At 39.1% G+C, this 25,007-nt stretch overlaps 1 protein-coding gene across 1 annotated transcript in view; it reads right to left on the bottom strand.

Moving 5' to 3' along the window:
* Window positions 1-25,007, bottom strand: part of ESRRB (estrogen related receptor beta) — a 104,069-nt gene that overhangs the window by 30,746 nt on the left and 48,316 nt on the right. The window contains exons 2-3 of the mRNA XM_087724579.1: window positions 17,826-18,235; window positions 1,199-1,315 (exon numbers count right to left, since the gene is read on the bottom strand). Of these exons, the coding sequence (XP_087580705.1) occupies window positions 1,199-1,315; window positions 17,826-18,235 (527 nt within the window). The remainder of the gene's footprint in view (window positions 1-1,198; window positions 1,316-17,825; window positions 18,236-25,007) is intronic.

Raw genomic sequence — 25,007 nt, 5'->3', positions numbered from 1 at the left:
TACAACCTGCTTTTAAAATACAAAAATGGTCTAGTTTCATTCTGATCCTTTCTGTCCAAGTACTCACTTATGTCAAATAAGGATGAAGACAGATACAGATAAGAAACAGAATCTAACTTTTTTTTAAAGGGGGGGGGCTATCCTAATTATGTTTTTCATCTTAGTATTCTTCGGGGAAGTCCTAGATGAAATCTGAGACTTTCACCATATCTAGCACAGCCTAATTTGAATGGCTGCTACCTCTTCACTCATTGCATCTTGAGAGCAACAATACAGAGACTCAATCACTCTAACATCATCCATCTTTTAACCTGTTTTCCTCTTCACACCTGCTGCTGCAGATGAAGAAGCCCTGAGGACTCAATAGCTTGCACGCTGTATTCTGTGGCGGATTTAATAAAGGAATTGCCCTAATAATAAATGGGGCTGGAGAAGGCTGCTTCACAAATGAGATCTTTGCCTGCTCATCAGAGAAACAGAATCTGTAGAAAAAAGTTCCCCCCCCCCATCAACTTCATACAGCAAAGCCAAGAAAATGATTTCTCTATGGTGAGTTTCTATACAGTATTTATTTATTTACTTTACTCATGGTGGTTTACAAAAATAACCAAACTGTAACTTAAATCAGTGTTTTTCAACCTTGGCAACTTGAAGATGTCTGGACTTCAACTCCCAGAATTCCCCAGCCAGCGAATGCTGGCTGGGGAATTCTGGGAGTTGAAGTCCAGACATCTTCAAGTTGCCAAGGTTGAAAAACACTGACTTAAATAACCAAAATATAAATGAAAACAGTATGTCAGATTTAAAAAGTGACCATATATGATGATGGTAAGCCAGAATCAATACATATCTGCTGATGGCCTATATACACACACCCCTGGCCAAATATCATTTAAGGTTGGGGGTGAGTAAAAAAAAATCAAGGTGGCTGAAATCTTGCAAACCACAATCCTGCTTCAATAGTGCTGCTCAATCTTGATTTTTTAAAAATCTCCCTAATTCAGGGGTGTCCAAACTTGGGAACTTTCAGACTTGTGGACCTGCCCTATTTGTTCCGTTATCTGAAGACCTTCCCAAGGATCCTCCACATTCTGAGAGATAATGAGATCAGATTAATTGAACTGCTTGTTTTTCATCCATTCTCTTAATTTGTTTCACTTTTATATTCAGACAGAAAGCGCAATGCAGCCCACCTTACCTTCTTTCAGCATCCCCACTTTGAGGCATTTCATAAAACGACAGGCCTGACAGGATTTGCGCCTCCGTTTTGTGATTTCACACTCATTGGTAGCTGGACAACTATATTCAATGTTCCCTGCAAATAAGAAGTGAAACAAAAGTGAGGAAAGATGTAAGCAAGCCCTTTAAAAACAAACCATCCTGAAAACAAATAGAAACGAGAACATTCATCACAATCTTTCTGCCGGATTCAGAGGAATTCGAAGACTAGGAGTACCAATCTACCTAGGTTCCTTGGGCCAATTCACCTTTCCCCTTTAAATATATTAATGACAATATTGTCTGAGGATAGCAATAGCAATAGCAATAGCAATAGCAGTTAGACTTATATACCGCTTCATAGGGCTTTCAGCCCTCTCTAAGCGGTTTACAGAGTCAGCAACTTGCCCCCACAGTCTGGGTCCTCATTTCACCCAGCTCGGAAGGATGGAAGGCTGAGTCAACCTTGAGCCGGTGAGATTAGAACTGCTGAACTGCAGATAACAATCAGCTGAAGTGGCCTGCAGTACTGCACCCTAACCACTGCACCACCTCGGATTCCTATATTGGACCTAATATGTCAAAACATAAGGCTCTAAATAAAACATTGCACTTATTTATTTATTTGTCTTGGGATAAAACAATCCCAAGTGGTGCATGTAAATCCCAGCCTCCCTTTCTCCCTGTGAGTGCTTTATGGCAGTGATCCCCAACCCCCGGTCCGCGGACCGGTGCCGGGCCGTGGAGTACCTGGCACCGGGCCGCGCAGCGGCCGGGGGCCATGATCGCTGCAGCGGCCGGGGGCCATGATCGCTGCAGCGGCCGGGGGCCATAGTTTCTTTCTGTATGCAAATTAGGGCTAACTGGCACAAGGGGTGTTACTGGACCGCTGGTGGCACTCTGACGTCACCAGCGGCCCACCGCCCCCCTGTGTCCAGCGCCGCCCTTCTCATTCCTTTTCAGCGCTTCAGCGCTGGCCGATTCCTGAAAAAAACCTAAGAGCGCCTGCACAGCTACGTAGGGCTAGCGTAGACAGCGCTAGTAGTGTAGCCTTGCGTAGGCGCAGTTTGTGCTACGCTATCTACGCTAGCCATACTGAACAATCAATGTGTCGTCGCGAACAACGCCCACCCACCCCTGCGCGCGCTCAGCGGGCCACGGTAAAATTATCAAAGGCTGACTGGTCCGCGGCGATAAAAAGGTTGGGGACCACTGCTTTATGGTATATTAATATAAGGAAGGGTAACCAGCCAAGGAGAGCTTTGTGACTCAACAGGAGTCTATCCTCAGTCTTCAATGAAAAATTGGCTGTATTACATTGATTCATAGTAAACATGTCTGGAGATAACATAATTTCAGTAAATTGTTTCATCTTTAAGACAGATAGAAATAGTGGAACTATCAGGGTAATATTTTGGCTTCATTCTTCAGAATGACTCGTAAAGCACATGAACAGTTGGGCTGGCTTCCCCCACTGTGAACTGACGTAATGCATGCTTCTATCTAAAGAGCATCCTTCTGCCTAAGCACCATTTAGTCTAACGCTGAACTATATGTCTGGAGGCAAATATTTCTTTCCTTCTCTTGGATCCATTCATACAAGCACAATTACGTAAACGCAGCTTTAAATTTTTCTTGGCTCTGATTAACTCTGGCAATCAAGACTATTTCACAGTATTTGCAAAAGCCCTTTGCACGGAATGAGGTTTGATGAGATTGATGGAGAAAGAAATGCCAGGGTTCTTGGGCAATCAAGAATTAATTCCTTTTGCTTTCTTACCAAAATAAAAACAATGTGTGCACAAGTTAAAACTCAACAAGGAAACAGCTGGAAAAACTAAAAGTATTTCCACATTTCAGCTTCCTAGTTTATGGCGTTAGTGGCTTTTGAACAAAATTTTCACCAGTGAACAGTCATTCCAAAGGAAGCATCAAACAGATCAGCACATTTAAATCATGTAAAAGATAAAAGAGATTTTAATGGGCTGCTCTAAAAACCACCCTTGCTGGTCTAAAACCAAATGTTTGAATTTTCCTGCCATTGTTGTAAGATCCCTCTGATGGGTCTGCCTTAACAATTTGGTAAAGAACACATCAAAGGGAAAGGGATTCTGGGGTCATGAATGAAATGAAAAAAATAGCTCCTGAGTTGATCCATCAGAGCCGATTCTGAGAGTCAAACAATTTTCAGGCCTCCAGGCTGCTATTTTGTGAAATCTCCAGCAATGAAGCCCATCCATTCCCATTCCTTTCCCATTGACTGTCAGATTTTCTCAAGAGGACATGCACTTCCTCTTGACCTATAGTATATGGTCTCACACTTGAATTCAAAAACAGCACAGTTATCAGAACAAGTACTGTGGCTGAATGAACTCATGACAAAAAACTGTTCATTGCGATCCCTTCAAGATTAGTAACTGCAACCTCAATTTCCTGCATTTGGTGTTTTTCTCACAAAAGATAGTATTTACTTATTCAGGATCAGGCACAAATACACACAGGAAAAACTCTGGCATGCTAAATATGCTCCCTGTACCATCTTTACTCAAAAGTAACTATGAATGCTGAACCTGGATTAAGATCACCGGGCATGGGAGTGGAGGAATAACCCTCCCCTTTCAATTTATGACTACCACATCTGAATCCATCAGAGGCAGCAAAAGATTTTCCACTCCACTTAGGAAACGATGCATATAAAAAGAGGATCAACCTTCTGGATACCATTCCAGGCTGTAATATCATAACACTGGAAAAGGTGATTTAGACTGAAAGCGTCCAACTCTTGCTTCAGGCAAGAATCCAAATTAAAGCACACATGTCAAGGGATTGTCTAGATTCTTATTGGATACATTCAGTGAAAATGAAAACACCATCTCTCTGATGACATCTAATTACATATTAAACTGGTCCTAATGTTCAGAAATATTTATCGTTTGACTAGAATTAGTCTTGCAGTAAAGATCATTATTTTCCAGTCAGTACTCTGGGATGATAGAGAACAATGCTTGATATTTAAAGAGTGCTCTGATAACCTCTCCCAGTCTTGTCTTTTAAAAGCTACACATTCCTAATCCCTTCAGTCTCAAAATTGTATTTTTTATTACTGAAACCATATTCTACTGTAACTTCATATTCCATTTATAATCAAGTGCTGTTCTGATACTGTTTGTTCAAATACTTTTACAAGTATATACTTTTTCGTGTGTTTGTGTGTGTGTGTGTGTGTGTGTGTGTGTGTGTGTGTGTGTGTAAATTTGTGCTGATAAATAAATAAAGGGAGACTGAAGTATGCTCCCTCCCATATTTGGGCATACCAGGTGCTTTGACACAACACAACACACACACACAAACACACAAACAGTGTTTTCCTGAAAATAAGACCTCCCAGGATAATAAGCCCAATTGGGCTTTTGAGCGCATACGATAAAATATGCCCTCCCCTGAAAATAAACCCTCCTTGAAAATATTGCAACACAGCAGCAGCCATGAGGTGACATGCTCACTGCCTCCTGCCCCTCAAAAATAATAAGACCTCCCCAAAAATAAGGCCAAGCACTTATTTCAGAGTTCAAAAGAAAATAAGACTCTGTCTTACTGTCGAGAAAACACGGTATATATAAATGTATGTATGTATGTATGTATATAATCACTGTATATTCTACATACTCTTCTGTTCAGGTGGCGAAACAGAGTTTCTACATTTTATCTCACCTCTTTAAACTAATTTAAAGCTTTGCTCTGCTTTTTAAATACTTTACTTCTTTCAGTACTTTACTTTCCTCACATTTCTTCATTGCAGCCACTTTTCTCACAACTGGCAAACCTAACCTAATTGGAGAATGTCCATCTTAGGTCCTGGATGGGTTAGCACTTCTCCATTTGAGATTGGTGAAGAGTCTTGGAATTTATCCGGACTTGCAATTACTGCTTGAGAACAATTTGCAGTTATGGTTAGGAAGGCCTTCATGCAAGTTCATCTTGTCTGCTAGCTGAACCTGTTCCTGGACTGGGAAGGCCTCCAGTTGGTTCAGAGTGCAGTGGCACAAGCAGGGATGGGCATACCTCTGCTCTATGAGCTGTACTAGTTGCCAATTAGTTTCCAGGTGCAATTCAAAGTGTTGGTTACCACTTAAAAGCAGATTGTGGCATAAAGCCAGGTACCTGTCTCTGGTATCTTTCTGCCTATTTGCTTAGACAAAGTTGGTGTGTTTCATTGATCAAATTATATCATCTGATGTGACCCAGGAAGCACGCTTTCTCTACTTTGGAATCTTCTTATTGCTGTTCCTATCCTTTGAATCATAAGTTCCTACCACCATTTCTGTTTTTCTTTTTTTTCCCCAGAATTTTTTTTATTTTTTGTTCTCTTACGTATCATTTTAAGTATATATTCACATAATTGTTATTCTTCTTTACATTTATCATTCTTATACATTTATCATTTCATTTAATAGGTTATAATATGGAGTTTGGGTTGCTTTATTTACCATTCTTTCCTCCTGTTGTAACACCACCTCGTTTTCCCTTTCTTTTCACCCTCTCCCTTCTCTACTTTTTTCCTTCCTCCTTTCCGTCCCCTTCCTTCTTCCCTTACCTTTCTCCTACTGCTACTCTTCCTCTTCCCCTTCCTACCCTCTCTCCTTATCTTCCTCTCCATTCCATCCTCTTCTCCTTCTTCTTTCCCCCATCTTCCTTTCATTCTCTCCTCCACTCGCTTTCTTTTCTATTATTGTAGGTGCCCTTTCAGATTTCAGTTTATGTTTCCTTGGGATGGTATTTCTGCAAACCCAAATATAACCCATATTCTATGGTTCTATATTTTTATTGATGGCACTCGGAATTATCATGGAGTTCTGTGATCTCCGAAGGAAGGAAGGAAGGAAGGAAGGAAGGAAGGAAGGAAGGAAGGAAGGAAGGAAGGAAGGAAGGAAGGAAGAAAGGGCAAGCAAGGCATTGGTTGGGGGGGAAGTGCTTTAAATGAGAGCGTGCAGAAAGTAAACTAGGGTTTGAAGGATGTTTTGAGGTTTGTCAACAAAAGGACTTTCCTGGGTACCCCTATGTTACTGCCATTTTAATTGCACAGTTTTTAGAGCATTATGGGACATTTTACACATGACTCCTAGTCACTTGACATTGTTAGAGAGCCTGGAAAATAATTAAAGGGAGTACAAGAGTAGTATTGCAAGTGGACTTTTCTTCCTCATTGGAGTTTTCTGATATGTCATAGAATGTACCTAAAATGAATAAAGTAGGGAAACGGAACAGTTTATAATTGTTTCTAGCTCACATGGATTAGATTTCTCTTATCCAGCAAATACAAATAGTGCTGACATGTAAATGAGCAAACATGGATTTCCCCATTAAGATCACTTTGACCTAAAGGGGAAAACATCTGTTTGGAAACAAGAGTCAGTCATCAGTAACATGAGTCCATTTTAAAAACAGAGGTCACTGTAGACTTTCTCCCAAGAGCAAACTACATGCTATATCAGGAGATCTTTTGGGGGAGGAAAGTGGGGAAATGCACAGAAAGCTCACTGAGACCATGCATTTGATCTTAGATTTGATACTGTACTGGGACAATGAGCCATTGACTCTATAAAGATTGTCTCTGCAATCAAAACTGTTCCCCTCAGTCTTCTTTTTCAAAACAGGTACTAGAGAAAGGGGAATTAAACAAGTTAACATATACAAATACCTCTCTGATACATTAGCAAATAGTAATTTTCATGCATTCAAAGAAATAGCTTAAGAGGCTCATAGGAAATAGAAGCCTCAAGTGGTATAAAATGGCCTGAGAAATATTTTATTTTCGTATTTATTTATATCAAATTTAGCCTGCTTTTCATTAAAATTAGTACCAAGGAGGATGCAATAAAACAAGCCAATAAAACCATATAAAATGTCATTAAAACAATTCAAAGGCATAATAAGACAACTACAGCCTCACACTAAATGATGCATCAGCATAAATTAATCCTTATGGTGAAATAATTAAATCTAGAAATGGCACAGTCTCTGCCCAGAGATCTGCTGCCTAGAATTAGAGAAATATGTGTTTGTTGGAAGAGGAGGTTGTGGATTTTTAAGGTTGGGAAGTTGCAAAATTATGTTTATGTTGCAAAAGAAGAGTCATGAGTCTTGTGCAAATGCTTTGATACAGACTCGGTCAGATAGTGCCTTTCACATACCTGCAAAGACAGGTACAACTTCCATATACTCTCTAAAATGCTTTCTTTTTTTACAACTCTGAAACTTAGCATATCACATTTAAAACACACCTCATTCAAAAGGAAGAATCTAGACAAACATTCTCAAAGTATTAATGCCCACTAGGTGACCTTGTACATATTTATAAAGGCAACATGCTGCAATTTGCAAAGATGGGCAAGGGCATTTTAATTATGAACAAAAGTGGATCAGCCTGTTTGTTAGGCTTCCCATACATAGCAATAAGCAGAGTTTCAAGGCAAATGCATGTTTTCCTACTGCTCTGTCAGTTTATAAATTTAAGTCTTCCCCAAATTTATATCCATTTTTGTATATCCCCAATTCCCCCAATACACACATTGTTGCAAGCAAATGTTCTGCATATATGCATTATTACTGTCTAATTCCATTCATGTATGCATTTTATGATTGGAAAACTACAATGCAATCATTGTGAGCCAAAGTAAATGGCATTCTGGTTTGTATTTTGGAAATTATATATTAAGCTTGTATTAAAAGAAAACAAATTTCTCTCCTGTCCTTACGCTTATCTGAGGAAAAGCCTACAAAAGCAGATGATGTATTCCCCACAAGCAAGCAATTCCAGGACAAGATAAACTATTGTCTTCAAATATTTAACAAAGTTCTCTGCTCTGTTGTTATTTTATTTTTACCCCATCACAAAGTATGTCAATTTCTTTTATGAGTCCTGGGCTGCCTGCCAGAAGAAAAGAGCTACTCACACCACCTTGCAATTTCTGTAAGTGCCTTGTGATAAAGTGATGAGATTAACTCATCAGGATTCCAGTAGCCGCCTTCTACCTGGCAGTCATGCTGTCACTTCAGTCACTGTGGACTAGGGGCAATCTGGCAGACAATGATGGAAAGAGCTCCAAGGTATCCTCAGCAGCCAGAGGAGGAAGCAATGCATGCCAATGAGCAAGGAAAGCTACATGGATATTTGCAGGCTTACACTTGTCATGAGAATATGCTTTCTGAATGTGAGTTATTCCACTGTACCACGTCTAATTTAATCAAATGAACATTTCCCAACAATGCTTTGAGGAGCCACGCAATGAAAGTGGAACCCAATCTAGGAAGCAGCTCTGAGCTTTTTCAGATACACAAAGAGATAGGAATGTGTGAGATTGAGCCTTCCTAGATTGGTACAATTACATAGGATCCTTGAACTGCAAAATATGTGTCCAAAACCCAGATTTTTTTCCCTGGTGGATGTTGTTGTTAGTTGTGAATTCGTGTCTGACTCATTGCGACCCCATGGACAACATTCTCCAGGCCTTCCTGTCCTCTACCATCCTCTGGCATCCATTTAAGCTCATGTCTACTGCTTCAGTGACTCCATCCAGCCACTTCATTCTCTGTCATCCCTTTCTTCTTTTTCCCTCAATCTTTCTCAGCATTAGGCTTTTCTCCAGTGAGTCCTTCCTTTAGATCGCCAAAGGATTTGAGTTTCCTCTTCAGGATCTGGCCTTCCAAAGAGCAGTCAGGGTTGATCTCCTCTAGGACTGACCGGTTTGATCGCCTTGCAGTCCAAGGACTCACAGGAGTCTTCTCCAGCACCATAATTCAGCACCATAGTTCAGCACTGGTGGATAAACAAAGTCAAATGTGTATCCTGACACACTGAAGTCCCCAGATTTTTGGAAAATAAGGTAGGCAATCTCATGTATTAACTAGAAGTACCTTTTAATACCTATTATAGGCTTTATTCTACTTCTACTTTTCCTTTCCCCTATCTCACCCTCCAGGTCAGACAGCTGGTACTAGAAGCTACTATCTACTATCTTTATATTATAATGCCTTTGGATATCAATTGTTTTGAGATACAGCGAAAACAGTTTCTTTTATTCTTTTACATAGATTTTGTTCTGAACATAATCTACATTGAATATTTGTTAGAAAAGGTTTGGTAAAAATGCTGAAAATAAATAAATAGTTCACATCCCAAGACTGAAGACTATCATTTTTATTTCCCACGGTTTTCTCAAATACCATATAAACCATAAGAAGATTACTGATTGACTAGTGTATTGGTGCCTTCTGATTGTGGAACATAATTGCATGTTATTAGGGACCATCTCCAATTCAAAATCCTTCAGGGTAATCCTTAGAGACATCCCCAATAGGCTGTTTTAAGAGCAGTTTCAATGTGCTTCCTTATTTTAGATTGTTTCCAAATGGTTTAACCAATTGAAATGCATCAAACAGGGAAATTTCATCAAATCAGTTTTTAGAAACTAGCTATTTAACAGCATTTATGCATAATCTCCAAATGCATTAGAGAGGGTTTTCTCTTGAGGGTTACCAAGATTTTCTCATAAGGTATTCTATTCCTCTGAAGTAATGATTTATTGTTCCAAATGGCCCACAGGAATCATAGGATTGAGACAAACAATCTCAATGACAATAATGAGAAACAGTTTAAACTCCATTATTGCTCAAAACATTACTCAAGCAAATGCCATATGTCTACGAATCTTGAAGAACTGTCCTTCCAAATAACTCCAAGGATGCCTTCTCAGATAACCCAGTGACACTTTATGGGGACTGCATCATGTCATATTGCTTCCTATTCTTTCAAGGAAAAGCAGAGTTCCCAACCACCTAAAACACATCACAATATTGCAGCCAATAGATAAATTTTTCAGAAACAGCATCATCAACACTGGAGGGCTTATCAAGTTGGACACTATATTTGCACTAGCAGCAAAGCCATTAAAATAGTACAGTCACAATGGGTTGATGACAAATTAAGAACATTTTATTCCATTCCATAGACTCTAATTCAAAAGTCTTTCCTCAGTTGGGATTGAATAGTATATAGCTGTATTTACACAGATATTTCTAATGTAATTCAGAAACTATTATTTGAAAGTAATTGTCCATTAACTTCAGGAGGAATTCCCATCATTTGATAGACATTACTGCCTCAATTCAAGATTAATACATCTATCATTTCTATCTAGTTTTGAAAAAACAATAGGTACTAAGATTAAATGTAAGCCTTCAGCCTCATCTTATAGGTTTAGTAAAGTAATAATTGAAAGCATGGGAATCCACTGTGAACATATTATCAGAAGTTGCTTTGTCTAAAATCACTTTCACAAAGAAAATGTTAAACTTTGATGCACAATAACAGGCAAGACTAAATGGTAAAGGTGTCACAGACTCTAAAAAAATCTGTGCACAGTTGTATGTAACAAAATAAGATTACATTCTTATTTTAAATGGGAAAAAATGGCTTGGTTAATCAAAACTCTTCATTAGAACTTTTCCATCACTTTTAAGAAGCTACATGAGAATAAAATTGGTTATTGGAGCAGTTGCATTGAGAAAATTTAAGCTTTTCTGCACTACTAATCTGGTTTAAACTTTTATACTCCAAATATCACTATGCAATAGGAAAAAGATAGGCAGGGGAAAAGCACGTGTTTGCATTGGAATTGCTTTCCTGGGGGGGTTAATAGCCTATTCAAAAGGAAAGATTTAGATCATGGAAATGGAGCAAGGGAGCATCAAAAACATCTGCATCTGCTTATCAAGTAAATAGGCAGTCAGAAGAACCTAACAAAAACTGTCTGCTTTGGCCCCACACAAATTAGGCAAATGGTTATAATTAAAACATTCTCATTAATCTTCTATTGCTATCACCCAAGGATGCAGGGCCAGTTATGAGATTTGTTCCAACATAACTAATAGCTTTCAAAGAAAAGGAAATATGCTGAGAAAATCTGGATGATCATCATCTATTCAAGATGTCATGTGTATAATTGATTATTTTTAAAGCCCCGTATGGTTCATAAGCAGTTAGGTGGGAAGTCATAAGGATTAGTCCTGGATCTGGCACTTTCTTAACATTTTTATTCATGATTTGGATAAAAAGGTGAAGAGAATGCTGGTCAAATATTCAGGTGAAAGAAAACTGGGTGGCATAGTTTACATCCCTGAAATTATGAAATGAAATTCAGCATGCTGTTCCTCTGCTACAGAAGTCAGCTAAAGTATTAGAATGAAATTTAATAGAGACAAATGCAAATTTTCCTCACTTAGAGGAAAAATCAAATGGACATGCTGTATATAAGATTAAGCATACAAGGTTTGATACTAATACACATGAAAGAGATCTTTGAATTCAACTTGATCTAAACGATAATATGTGCAAATGAAAAGTTGGACTGCATCAACAGAAATATAAGTTCTATAAAAATTACAGAAAGAAATAGTTCTAGATTACCAAGCATTGATCAGTCTCATCTTGGAGTATCGTCCTCCATTCTGAGCACTACATTTTAGAATTCGTGCAAACTGGAACAACTACAAAGTACAGCCATGTAGATAATCTGAGGATTATAAACCAAATCCTATGAGTTGACATTAAGAGAACTGCTATGTTTGCTCATGACAAAAGACTCCTGGGTGTAGATAGAATAGCACTTGCCAAATGCCAGAAAGAATGTCACAGAGGAAAAAGGTATTACCCACATAGTGCCAGGACATAGAATAACAGATGCTACTACAGAGAGGCAGATTTTGATTTAATGTTAGGACAATGACACAATGGATGAAGATTGGAAAAAGTCAATCTATACTGCAATGCCAACACAAGGAAATTGAACAGTGTGCAAACAATATAACATTCTAATAATTTCACATGCTAGCAAAATAATGGTTAGGATCATTCAACACAATTTAGAGCCCTACGTGGAAAAAGAGAGACCAGTCATTCAAACTGGCTTTAGAAACATCTGAAGAACCTACAATATTATTGGGGATGCGTATAGTATAATTGAGAAAGCCAAAGAATACCAAAAAGAAGTCATGACATAGTTAATAGATAGTATAGTATAGTATAGACATAGTTAGAGCCGAGGTGGCGCAGTGGGTAGAGTGCAGTACTGCAGGCCACTTCAGGTGACTGCTATCTGCAGTTCAGCGGTTCAAATCTCACCGGCTCAGGGTTGACTCAGCCTTCCATCCTTCCGAGGTGGGTAAAATGAGGACCCGGATTGTTGGGGGCAATATGCTGACTCTGTAAACCGCTTAGAGAGGGCTGAAAGCCCTATGAAGCGGTATATAAGTCTAACTGCTATTGCTATTGCTAATAGATTGTAGAAATGCCTCTAATTGTGTTGATCACATCAAACTGAAATGTGTTCAGAACATCTTATTATCCTCATGAGAAACTTATATATAGTATGAACAGAATATGGTGAAACAGTCTGGCTCAAGGATGGCAAAGGAGTGTGAAAAGACATTTCCCCTCATTTACTCAATCTATTGTATATGCCAACTGTATATTGAGGGAAGGTGGATGAGAAAAACACGATCATGGTTTTAAAATCAAAGGAAGGAATATTAGTAACTTGCGCAATGCTGATGACACTACCCTGATAGCCAAAAATGCAAAGGATCAGCAAGCCCTAGTAATAAAAGTGAAGGAGCACAGTGGAAAACATGGGACTAAAATTAAATAAAATGAAGACCCAAACTAATGACAATAGGTAGAACAACAAGCCTTAGAACTGATAATGAAGATACCGAAAAGGTGAATAGCTTCTGACTTTTTTGGATCAATCAACAATAGTAAAAGGAACAAGCAATCAAGAAATACACTGGAGTTTAGCATTCAGCCATGAAGACACTGGAGAAGATATTCAAGTGCCATGATGGGTCTACACCTACAAATATCAGAATCCTGCAACCATAGTATTTTCTGTGACACTATGGAAGGAGAAGGTGGACTTTGAAGAATCCGGATCTTTGAACTTTGGTGTTAGAGAAGATCTCTGAGAATACCATGAATAGCTAGGAAACAAATAAATAGATTATTGAACAAAATCAACTCAGAGTTTTCACCCAAGGGGACAGGTTATCATGTTAAAATTATAACAGTACATAATGTGTATTTCAGACATATTATGTGAAGACTGATTTTGCTGGAAAAGGCTCTAAACTGGGAAAAAAGGAAATGAAAGAGAAGAGAATGAACAGCAGCAAGGTGGATGGATTCAGTTTCATTGGCAGTGACTACACCATGAGAAGACCCAAAATATCAGGCTAGGGACATACAGTGTCTTCATAAGAAAAATTACCTTTATGGTCACCAATAGTCAACAACAACTTGATGGGACATAATCAATAAAATATATAACTTCTTTAAAAAGAAAGGAGTTTAGAAATGAGCATTTGGGAAGAAAATACATTTAAAGAAGCATATTTGGGAGAAAGAAAATCAAAAATATATACTGATATAGAACTTTTATATGAATGATTAGCAGATACGGAAAATAATGGATTTATGAATAAACATGCAAACATGATATTGGTTAAAAATAAACTGACCCATCAAGCTTTAGAGAAAGATAATTTTTCAACTGTTCTTTGACAATTTAGTATTTCAATATTAAAGGCCTCGTTTCTCATTTTTAAAAAATTGTAAGAGAAGATTGTGAAAAAAAATAACAATTTCTTATATATGTTGAAATTTTCTTTTGTTAAACTGTAAACACTAAAAACTTTGCTTTCAGGTTCCAATTTTCATGCATATGTTTTAAAACAAGACTCCCCAACTCCTGGGCTGTCGCTATGACCCATTCCGAACCAGACCATGCGCGCAGCTCCACTTACGCAAGCGGCGGGCACTTAAAAAATGCAAAATATTCTAATTTCAGAATCTTGTCAGTTTGCAAAACTATAGATAAGAGAATGCATGTTATAATACATTGAGTTTAGATAAGATTCAGTTTGGTGTAGTAGATAAGACATCAGGTTAGAGACTCAGAGTTCTGGGCCTGCTTTAGGCATAAAACCAGCTGGGTGACCTTGGGCCAGTCACTCTCCCAGAACCCTAGAAAGTAGGCAATGGCAAATCATTTCTGAAATCTTGCCAAGAAAACTGCAGGGACTTGTCCAAACAGCCACCAGGAGTCAACACTAATTCGAAGGGACAAAGAAAATGTACGCATGTACAGTATTGATATGCACACATATTGAAAAATGAAGCAGATATACTTTTGTAGTTTGAAATGTATTGATTAGAAAACTGACAGAATAGCAGATTAATGACTACAGTTTACCACATTATATTGCTATAATAAGGTCAATAAAACGCAGCGATTTTTGCAGCACGGCCATTCTCTGAATTGAAGATTTAAGTTTTATAGTAGTTTTCAGGTACATGCCCTTATAACTTTATATAATTTTTCTTTTGATGTAAGATCAATTTTCTTCCTATATTATAGAAGTGAAATTTAGTGTGATCTCTACAAGTCAGTTCAGCTGGAACAAATTCAGTGTTTATCTATTGGATTATATTTTACTTATTTGATGAGAATTAAGAATAAGAATTAAAAGCAGCTCGAAAGTCAAAATGTCATATTTCTTCAACATATGGTTTTCACTAGTGGTTAGTTACTGCTGACAGTTTCAACATCAATAGGATATAAAGAAAATAAATTCGCCCATTTAAGAGATTTAGTACAATAATTATATTACGTGATATAATTAAACTGATTACCATTGTTTTCTGTTTAAAAAAGAAGTGGCATTTGAATGTCTAATTATTTATCGGATCTAAGAATAACTGTTCACAATAATTCCTATGCAGTGGATCAGTAGTTAACTTACTGGGATGTTTACTGGAATTGTTAAAAACAATCAAGATGGCAATCCTGTAATGGAATAAGTTTGTGGCTTTGAGGAAAGAGAAGGAAAGATTCTGCCTAGGAAACAATCAGACAAGACAGCCTGGCCCAGTGGTGGGTTCCTACCAGATTGGACCAGTTCAGTTGAACCGATAGTAGCTTGGCAGCATGGGTCGCTGGAACCGGCAGTAACCCAGGTCTGCCATGTCCCTGAACCAGTTCTCCTGGTGACGCCATAAGTAGCGCCATCTTGTTTTTGGCTTCTGCGCATGCAATTTTTGTTGTACTGCACATGCACACACAGCATCCCTGAGCGAACCGGCAGTAGCGGCTGCCAGAACCCACCACTGGCCTGCCCTAATGGAACAGGCAGCTAAAACTGGTGGGCGGGAAATTTGTACTTACAAGATCAATGTCAGTTCCCACCCCAGCAAACCAGACAGGAAAAGAACTAGAGAGGCTCTAGTCCTTTATGGTACAGCTACATTAACAGAATCTTTCTGTCCCTCGGATTTGATTGTTCCCTAGGCTGCATCTCACCTTATTTTTCCTCGAGGCCACTAATGAGTTCCATCACATTGTCACAACCATGCGATCAAATCTTCACGCTTTTTTTTTTTTGCATTCATTGCAACACAGATAAAAGAGGACGGAGCTTTTGTGGCTGCCATCGTCAGCTTTTTTATTCCCTTGTTCAAAATGCCTGTTATAAATAACATTTTATTCTTGAAATGTCAATATTAATCTGCAAAAATATTGCTGATTTCTTGGCTTGGCACGAGCTTTGTAGTTCAAAAAAAATGTTGGTACTTTAATACTACAAAAAAAGGCATTTGTTTTCAAAAGCAAATGTTCCCAGTAGTCAAAGAATATTTCTATCTTTCTTAGAAAAGCAACAATAACTGAATGAAGAGTGCTTGAATCTGCAGGATGAAAAAACTTTCACATTGGTAAGAAGAAAGTTAAAGGTGAAACATTTAGCGACATCTTTGGCACTCAGTAGATTTATATTTGAGCCATGGTGGCCCAGGGGTTAGGATGCAGTATTGCAGGCTGACTCTGCTCACTGGCAGGAGTTTGATTGTGACTGGCTCAAGGTTGACTCAGCAGTCCATCCTTCCGAGGTCGGTAAAATGAGGACCCAGACTGTTGGGGGCAATAGCCTGACTCTGTAAACTGCTTAGAGAGTGCTGTAAAGCACTATGAAGTGGTATATAAGTCTAGGTGCTATTGCTATTGCTATGAACTAATGTTCCCAAACATGCTGACTGGGAAAATTCTGGGAGTTAAGATTCACAAGTCATAAATTTGCCAAAGCTGGATACTCCTGATTTAAATATGCAAACTCTGAAAATTCTACTTACTTGAGACCACCCAATAGCCTCGAGCAGTGGATCTCAACCTTCCTAATGCCACGACCCTTTAATACAGTTCCTCATGTTGTGGTGACCCCCAACCATAAAATTATTTTATGTTTTCCGTATTTTTTTTGAAAATATGTTTTCTCCAATGGTCTTAGGTGACCCCTGTGAAAGGGTCGTTCGACCCTCAAAGGGGTCCCAACCCACAGGTTGAGAACCATTGGCCTAGAGCAGTGTTTCCCAAACTTTTGACATATGTTTACCCCTTCTATAATTTTCGTAATGCTGAGTACCCCTCATAAAAAACGCTGAGTACCCCTCATAACTACATAAAAAAATGTAGTTAATGATTTTCACGCTTTCATCCAGAACTTTCTGTAGATCAGTGGGCATCTTACGTGTTGCCAAAGCCTCTCTGTGTATGCAACAATGTGTGGATATGACATTTGGAGCAACATTTTGAATTCTTGCAATGAGTCCTTTATTAATTCCAACCATACTTTTTGCTCCATCTGTGCTTATTCCAACACATCTATTCCAATCAACTTTGTTCTCTTGCATAAATGTATTCATAACATTAAAGATATCTTCTCCTGTTGTGATATTCCCACGTGATCCCCACCAAACTCCGGTGCAACGCATACCCCCACCAAACTCTTCCCATACCCCTGGGGGTACGCGTACCACACTTTGGGAAACACTGGCCTAGAGAGTTCTCTACATCCCATTCTGGAAGGTGCCACGCCATCTCTTTTGCTGAATATATCTTCCACACACAAAAACAGACAGTTCTTCTGGCCTCTGAACAGAGCTACTCTTGTATTACTTCCAAATTTTGGAATGCTTTTAGTTCAACTGTTGATTCTCACCTTTAACATTTTGAATAGGATGTAAAATAGATCTCTTTAACCCAGTCGTTTATAACTGGCAGCATTGTTTTTTTTCCCCATTATATCTATTTTAACAGTGAAAAGAACTTTTTCCCCCCTAAAACACATTAGATTATGTGAATGAGGTAGCAAATATAGAAATCATATAATCTGATTTACCCAGACTTGCAAAAACTGAAATAATAATGACAACCAGAATTTAGAAAATTCACTTAGGTTTTTAGTGCCAAATTATAAGACGACAAGAAAAATGTTGCTAAGATTAGCAAAAGATACCATTAAGCCTGTATTGTGACCCTGTGCTGTCTAAATTCACATTGTCAAGTTGCTCGCTTTTCAGCTCTAATCTCCCTTGAATATTCAAAATATTTAGCCATCATCAATTCCAAGATAAAACCCTATAATGGATTCTGTCTGTCAGCCAACAAAAACAGTGTTTGATGTAACCATTTCACTTGCATTTGCTCTCACCAGCCTCCTACCTTGAATTGTCCGCTTGAAGAAGGCTTTGCATGCTTCACAAGAGGCCACTCCATAGTGATATCCAGATGCAATGTCCCCACACACTAGACATAGCCTTTTCGGGATGGCATTGAGCATATATTCGCATTTAGTGGGTGAATCTTCCATAATAGCACTGGCACAGTCGTCATATCGCTTGCGGCAAGGACCACCACCAATCCCTGCACCGCCAAACATGGGTGGTGAGTCCAGGCCATTAGAATGGCCACCTATAGTGATGCCATAACCACCACTGGCATCAGAGGAGCCACTAGGACTATGATGGCTGATGGCGTCAATTCCAGAGGATGGACTGGATGGCTCAGTCTTGATGAAAGATCCACAGCTGGAGGTCAAATGCCGCTCATCTGTGGACATTCTGCCTAGTAGCCTGTGGGTTGCAAGAACAGAAAAGAAGCCTGTTAGCTGAGGGAGCCATCCTACCTACTTCAGATGCTGCTGAATAATGCAATCACTGCCACTTTTCTGATAAAGCCCAGATAACTTGTGTTAAATCTATGGAATGGGGAGCAAAAATGGAATCAGTTACACTTGTTAGTTGGGCAGACTTATACATTAGATTTAGAAATAAATAAATTTGAAACACAATAAAACCGAGGCACTGAAATTGACAGATTTAAATTCCTTAAACCTCCTCAACCAAAAGATAACGAAAATATAGTTACCCTTCAACATTTACAATGCTGCAACTCATAGAATTTCCCTCTAAAAACTGTATTTGTTAAAGAGAACAATATACAAAACTGAATTGGGAGAAATGGCTTGGAAAAAAATTATTTGGGCAAAATAATAAAAGCATGCTATATGCACATGAATATTCGTATGGAAAACAGTAATAATAATCACAAATTGATATGGAAGTCTGATTTAAAAAATATCAGTAAAACTAAACAAAAGGAAATTAGCAGGTTCATTTGTCCTTGGTTTTTTGAATGATGTAAGATAGTTTTAGCAGAAAAAATGCATCCTTAACTATAACACCAAACTGGGGGGGGGGGGAATGTTTATGCGATGCCCTCATTCTTCCTAAATAGAGCATCACATAAACTTTTTTTCCCAGTTCCTCCTCAATGAATCAATGTCTATGTTTTTGCAATACTACAACACGATCCCAGATATTTATTCTTTTCTTCTGTTACATCTTTTTAGAAATACACATAAAGCGGGGGCGGGGGGGAGCTGCTAAATTTTTAAGGATGGAGCAGACACAGCAGTAGATGTGTGACTTCAGGAAGTGGTTTTTCCCAGCTCCTCCATATGCATGGGACTTAGACAGCGATGCATACAACTTTTACCCATCTTCAGCAAACATCCCTGACACCACTGCAGTACAAACACTGCAATAAGATTGGAGATTTTCTACTAGCTGCATCCATCTTTGTAAGTTCCATATGAATCATTTTCTGGCTAATTGGCACGATTAGTGCTTTAAAAGCTTCATGCAATTTTTAAAAGCCAGAGCAATGAATCATTATCACACCAGTCCTGCATGCAGATAATTTTCATGAAATCATACTGAAAAACCAATCAGGAGCCTCTTTCCAACTTTTTAAAGTTCTGATTATAGTAAGGATTAAAACAAAACAAGTGCCCAGGTCTTCTCCACAATGGAGGCATACATGCAGTGTTTAGGGACTTATTTTAAAAAGGGGGAAATGATAGATGATTGCAAAGTAAGGAATATTGTGGAGAGAATTAATAGGGAAAACATACCCCTCTGTTGAACACTAAAATCCATGCAGTGGCTCACTATATGACGTACATTCAGGGTAGTCAAAATCCCATGAGACTGATGCAGAAGACAAGGAAGGAAAAGAAGACGATTTCCACAATTTTGCTGACAGACCAGACAAACCTTCTCCCTCTCCCATCATCCTGTCAGTTGGTTTTATAATAATGCAATTTATCTGTTCATCATTTTTTTCCTCTCCCCATCCATTTTTTTCCTTTTATACAATGTCTTTTAGGCTGCAACCTTGTACAAAGAGACTTCTATTTTTCACTTTTAACAAGTAAGTGCCCAGTCAGCCCTTCTAGAACCCTTTTTCATTGAAGATTGGAATAAAAATCCCATTGAATAAGGAAATAAAGAAAATGGAGTAACCAATACAAAATGAACCTATTGAATTCATTGTCCTCATATGTTATGGTCCCTGGATTAGAGAGTTTTAAGATTTATCAAGAATTATTAAACTAAATATAAAGATAAAAGTAAAGATTCCCCTCGCACATATGTGCTAGTTGTTCCCAACTCTAGGGGGCAGTGCTCATTTCCATTTCAAAGCCGAAGAGCCAGCGCTGTCCGAAGATGTCTCTGTGTTCATGTGGCCGGCATGACTAAATGCTGAAGGCGCATGGAGCCTATTATCTTCCCACCAAAGGTGATTCCTATTTTTCTACTTGCATTTTTATGTGCTTTTTATGAGGCGCTAGTGTGTGTATGGGTGTGTGTATGTATGTGGAGATTATATATATATATGATAGATAGATAGATAGATAGATAGATAGATAGATAGATAGATAGATAGATAGATAGATAGATGATAGAGATTTTCAATGGTGTAGGTATGCTGGTTTTGTTGTATTCGGGTCTTTTCCCATGTAAGATTGAGATTGTCTTGGCAAAGTTTCGGCAAGGTCTCACTCGCCATCTTCAGGCTGGGTTTTGGGCTTAAAGCGTGGTCGGAGCTGCCGTCTTTCTATAAATCTTGGTGGGGGTGTGTGGAGTGCTGGCTTTGTTTCAGTAAGTGGAATGATTAGTTGTGTGGTTGTATCATGATTGGTAGATTGATGCTGATTGGTGCTGGCTGTGTGTCCATTGTTGTTTCATGTTGTAATGGCCTGGGTGGTGGGTGGGGCTCATTTGTTGACTAGGGCTGGTTTCCAGATGTCTGGTAAGTGGGAGGTATCTTCACGTTTATTCATGTTATGGGGGTGTTTCTCTATTTCGATAGTTTATAGTTTTATAGTTTTATTATTATTTATAGGCCGCCCTTTTCCCTGAGGGGACTCAGGGTGGCTTACAAAATATAGGGAGGGGGGTACAAGACAACAAGACAAAGACAATACATAAGTAAAAATAGTACACAACATTCATTCATCATTCGGGTGGGGATGGATTGCGATCTTTATCCCCAGGCCTGACGGGATAGCCAGGTCTTGAGGGCTGTGCGGAAGGTCTGGACGGTGGTGAGGGTACGAATCTCCACGGGGAGATCGTTCCAAAGGGTCGGGGCTGCTACTGAAAAGGCTCTCCTCCGTGTGGTTGCCAGTCGGCATTGACTGGCGGATGGAACTCGGAGGAGGCCTAATCTATGCGATCTAATAGGTCACAAGGAGGTTATTGGCAGGAGGCGGTCTCTCAAGTACGCAGATCCACTACCATGAAGGGCTTTATAGGTGGTAAGTAGCACCTTGAAGCGCACCCGGAGATCAACAGGTAGCCAGCGCAGCTCGCGGAGGATAGGTGTTATGTGGGCGAACCGAGGTGCACCCACAATCACTCGCGCGGCCGCATTCTGGACTAGCTGAAGTCGCCGGATGCTCTTCAAGGGCAGCCCCATGTAGAGCACATTGCAGTATTCCAGCCTAGAGGTCACAAGGGCCCGAGTGACTGTTGTGAGAGCCTCCCAGTTCAGGTAGGGTCGCAACTGGCGCACCAGGCGAACCTGGGCAAATGCCCCCCTGGTCACAGCTGACAGATGGTGGTCGAAGGTCAGCTGTGGGTCCAGGAGGACTCCCAAGTTGCGAACCCTGTCTGAGGGGTATAATATTTGGCCCCCCAGCCTGAGTGATGGAACACTATTATTGGGAGGGAAGCACAACAGCCACTCGGTGTTATCCAGGTTGAGTACAAGCTTGTTAGCCCTCATCCAGTCCCTAACGGCTTCAAGACCCCGGTTCATCACGTCCACCGCTTCATTGAGTTGGCACGGGGCAGACAGATACAACTGGGTATCGTCCGCGTATTGATGGTATCTTATCCCGTGCCTCCGAATGATCTCGCCCAGCGGTTTCATGTAGATAGCTTCCATAATTATTCTCTTGTTGAAGTGTTCAGTTTTGGAGATTAACCTTGTTCCTTCAAAATTAATTTCATGTCCTGTAGCTTTAAGGTGCTGGAAAAGGGGGGAATTTTTTTTTCTTTTTTTCTTACTGCGTTCTTGTGTTCTGCGATGCATGCATATATAAATAAATAAATAAAAGGGAAGCAGTATGTTCCCTCCCATATTTGGGCATACCAGGTGCCTTGACAAAACATCTAATCATTCCCCTTGCTCAGCTGATAAGGGAGGAAAGCTTGTGGCTTAGAGGTTATTATAACTGCCTAACATGTAAAATAGCCCAAGTTCAAAACAAATAAATGACAGCTAAATAGCTTGAAATAGATCTATACTAGTCTCCCTTCATTTATTTATTAGCAAAATATATATATAAAATCTCCACATTCAAAAACAATATTATGGTAAAAATCGATGCAAGAAGCCAATAACAATGGAAAACCTTTGTCTTCTTGCAGTGCATCCTGATGCATGATATATAATCCTTGTAAAGCTCTTACACTTTCATGTCCATCCTGCAAGGTTCATATTCAATACACCCAGCATTCTAGTAAAAACACCCATTTTTTAAAAGTGAAACACCATCCCACATTTGCTCTTTTGCTGGACCCACATAAAATGAATGTAAGTATAAGGAAGACACATAAAATCCAATACCACTCAATAAGACAAGGTTGACAGGACTTTTTATCCAAGGATACATCCACAACCCAAAAGCATTTTGCTTGGGATGATGTTAAGATGTTAAATGAGAGATATTTAATCCAGCTCTCCTAGGAATCAATGAAAGGATCTCCACAGCTATTTCTGGCCTGAATAGGCTTACAAAATCTAAACGTGACACTTTTCATCCTTCCTTTCCCTTCTTTATTTCCTTTAAATATTTTCATGGCTGTTCTCTGGATATCCTCTAAACTGTCTCAGGAATAGTAATGTACCTAGACACGAATACTGAAACTGAAATATAGATGGATTACTCAGAGGAACAGAGTCTGCTTCCTAAATATGAAGTTTGAATATTACTTATATAGTTGTTCACTACTTGCTCACTAAGACTCGTATCAGGTTACAGACTGATATCATTTCTATCCCCTCAGATTTCTCTAGCACAGCACATTAGCCACTTTGCAATCTTTTAGCTGTTGCAATACTTCCTGCTACTTTCAAACTCATGGCTACTGGCAGAACTTATACTAAAAGCTTCTTAGGCACAAACTTCTCCTTTCCTAGTGCGACAAACACAAGCTGCTTCTGGGACCCCAGGAGAACTCACCCAGAGAATTACTAGTGGGTTCATGTGGCTCTAATATAGAGACAATTATGTGTGTGATGCTTTGGATTCTTTGGATTCTAAATGCATCTCTTTAAAATTCTGCCTCCATCAGGAGTTTCCTTCTTCCCGCAGCCAGTATTTCCTCTGGAAAGCAGCAAATGTTGCCTCTTGAAAAAGTAAGTCCAGCTGCCTCTTGAAAAGCACCTTCGGGACACTCAAATGCAGTCTGGAATTTTAAAAAATCAAATCTTTTCATCTCAGCGTAAATGTAAGACATACTATCAGTATAACATCAATGGCACAAATGGCACATTTTATACTAGCTGTCAGCCTTAACCGGAAACATAACCAAGTGAGCTAATTCTATTTTACTGTAAGGTTATATTAACAGAATCTTGTAAGTCTGAGAGTACACGTTTCCTCCCATCTCCTTTACCACCACCCCCAATAAATTAGAGAGGGTCCCTTCTGAGCCTCTTGCTCACCCCCTGTCCAGCTAGGGAATATGCTACCTCTAATCCAACCATTCTCTGTGCAGGAATTCTGGACCCAAAGTCATTTCCATATATCATTACACTGTTCTTAGCTGCTAAGAAATAAAATGCTCTTGATAGGACTAATCCTCTTACTAAAATACAATTGTATCTTTTAGAATTCTTTGAATCCTGTATTTATTTTACTTATCCTACTTCATTTTGGCATATTTTTATAGCCTACATTTTTTAAGCCTTCTTCTCTCTCTTATTGCCTTTGTCTTCCCTTGTCTTTGTATTTACTCAGCTCAAGTCAAAGGAAAGGCATAGAGAGTCACCTAACTTGAGTAATAGTGTATTACAACATTAACAACAAAAAGTTTAAGAAAACCTTTTAAGAGAATTAATTTCATATATTAAGGTGCATACTGGAAACTGAGAGACTGTGAGGTTTACCCCTACTTCAGGTATGAAGCCAGCTGGGTGACCTTGAGCCAGTCATTCTCTCAGTCCTAAAAAGGACACAATGGCAAACGCCTTCTGAAAGCCCTGCCAATAAAACTGTAGAGACATGTTCAGTCGGTTGCCAACTGACTGAACTGCCAACACAAACTTGAAGGTATTTCCCCCTCCCAAAATTCAACCTCCTCTTCTTAAATAAAATATAACTACCTGAATAAATTATAAGGAAAGCTTTCCATTTCAGTGAAGAAGTTCCTGGAGCTTAACATTAAACTTTTTCCATTCAAAAGGCAGTTCTGCTCTGATACTACAGAAAGTAGCGAGTTGACTGGGACCCCTTGGCTCACCCAACTCACAACATTATTTAAGCTACTCAGTGCAAAAGAAACAGAGGTCTAGCAGAAAAAACGACGGGGGGAAATATAAATAATGGTAGTAATTATTAAGTTATACTCCCATATCTGATTTCTTTTCTAAAAGACTTGTGCTAAATAGACTGAGGATAATAATGGACATTTGTAAATTCCTTTGAGAAGGTAACTAAAAAGCAATAGGCAGGATTGAAAGAAGACTTTCACAGGAAGACGGCATTTGCATTTCTCTGTACTTGTGATGAGATGCATACAGTGGTTTAGAGGGAGGGGATACGATATTAATTGGCAAATTGGATTTGCTTGGAGAGTTCACTAATGAAACACTGGGAAGCTGGCGATTTTAGATCTTCTCGTTTTAGCTTCCTCTGGGGATGAGCTGCATAGAAGATGATGAAGTGATTTTGAATCTCTGGGATAATCTTAGTCTTGGATAGCTGGGCATGTGATATTGTGGAATCAATAAATTAGGATTTCCTGTCTCAGGTTGATTCATGGGATG

This window comes from Thamnophis sirtalis, unplaced genomic scaffold (genome assembly GCF_051295495.1).
Source record: "Thamnophis sirtalis isolate CommonGarterSnake01/CBP01778 unplaced genomic scaffold, rThaSir2_p1.2 scaffold_1, whole genome shotgun sequence".
NCBI classification, from domain to species: Eukaryota; Metazoa; Chordata; class Lepidosauria; order Squamata; family Natricidae; genus Thamnophis; species Thamnophis sirtalis.
Note: the sequence above shows the minus strand (reverse complement) of the source record. Positions and strands in the feature narration are given on the sequence as shown.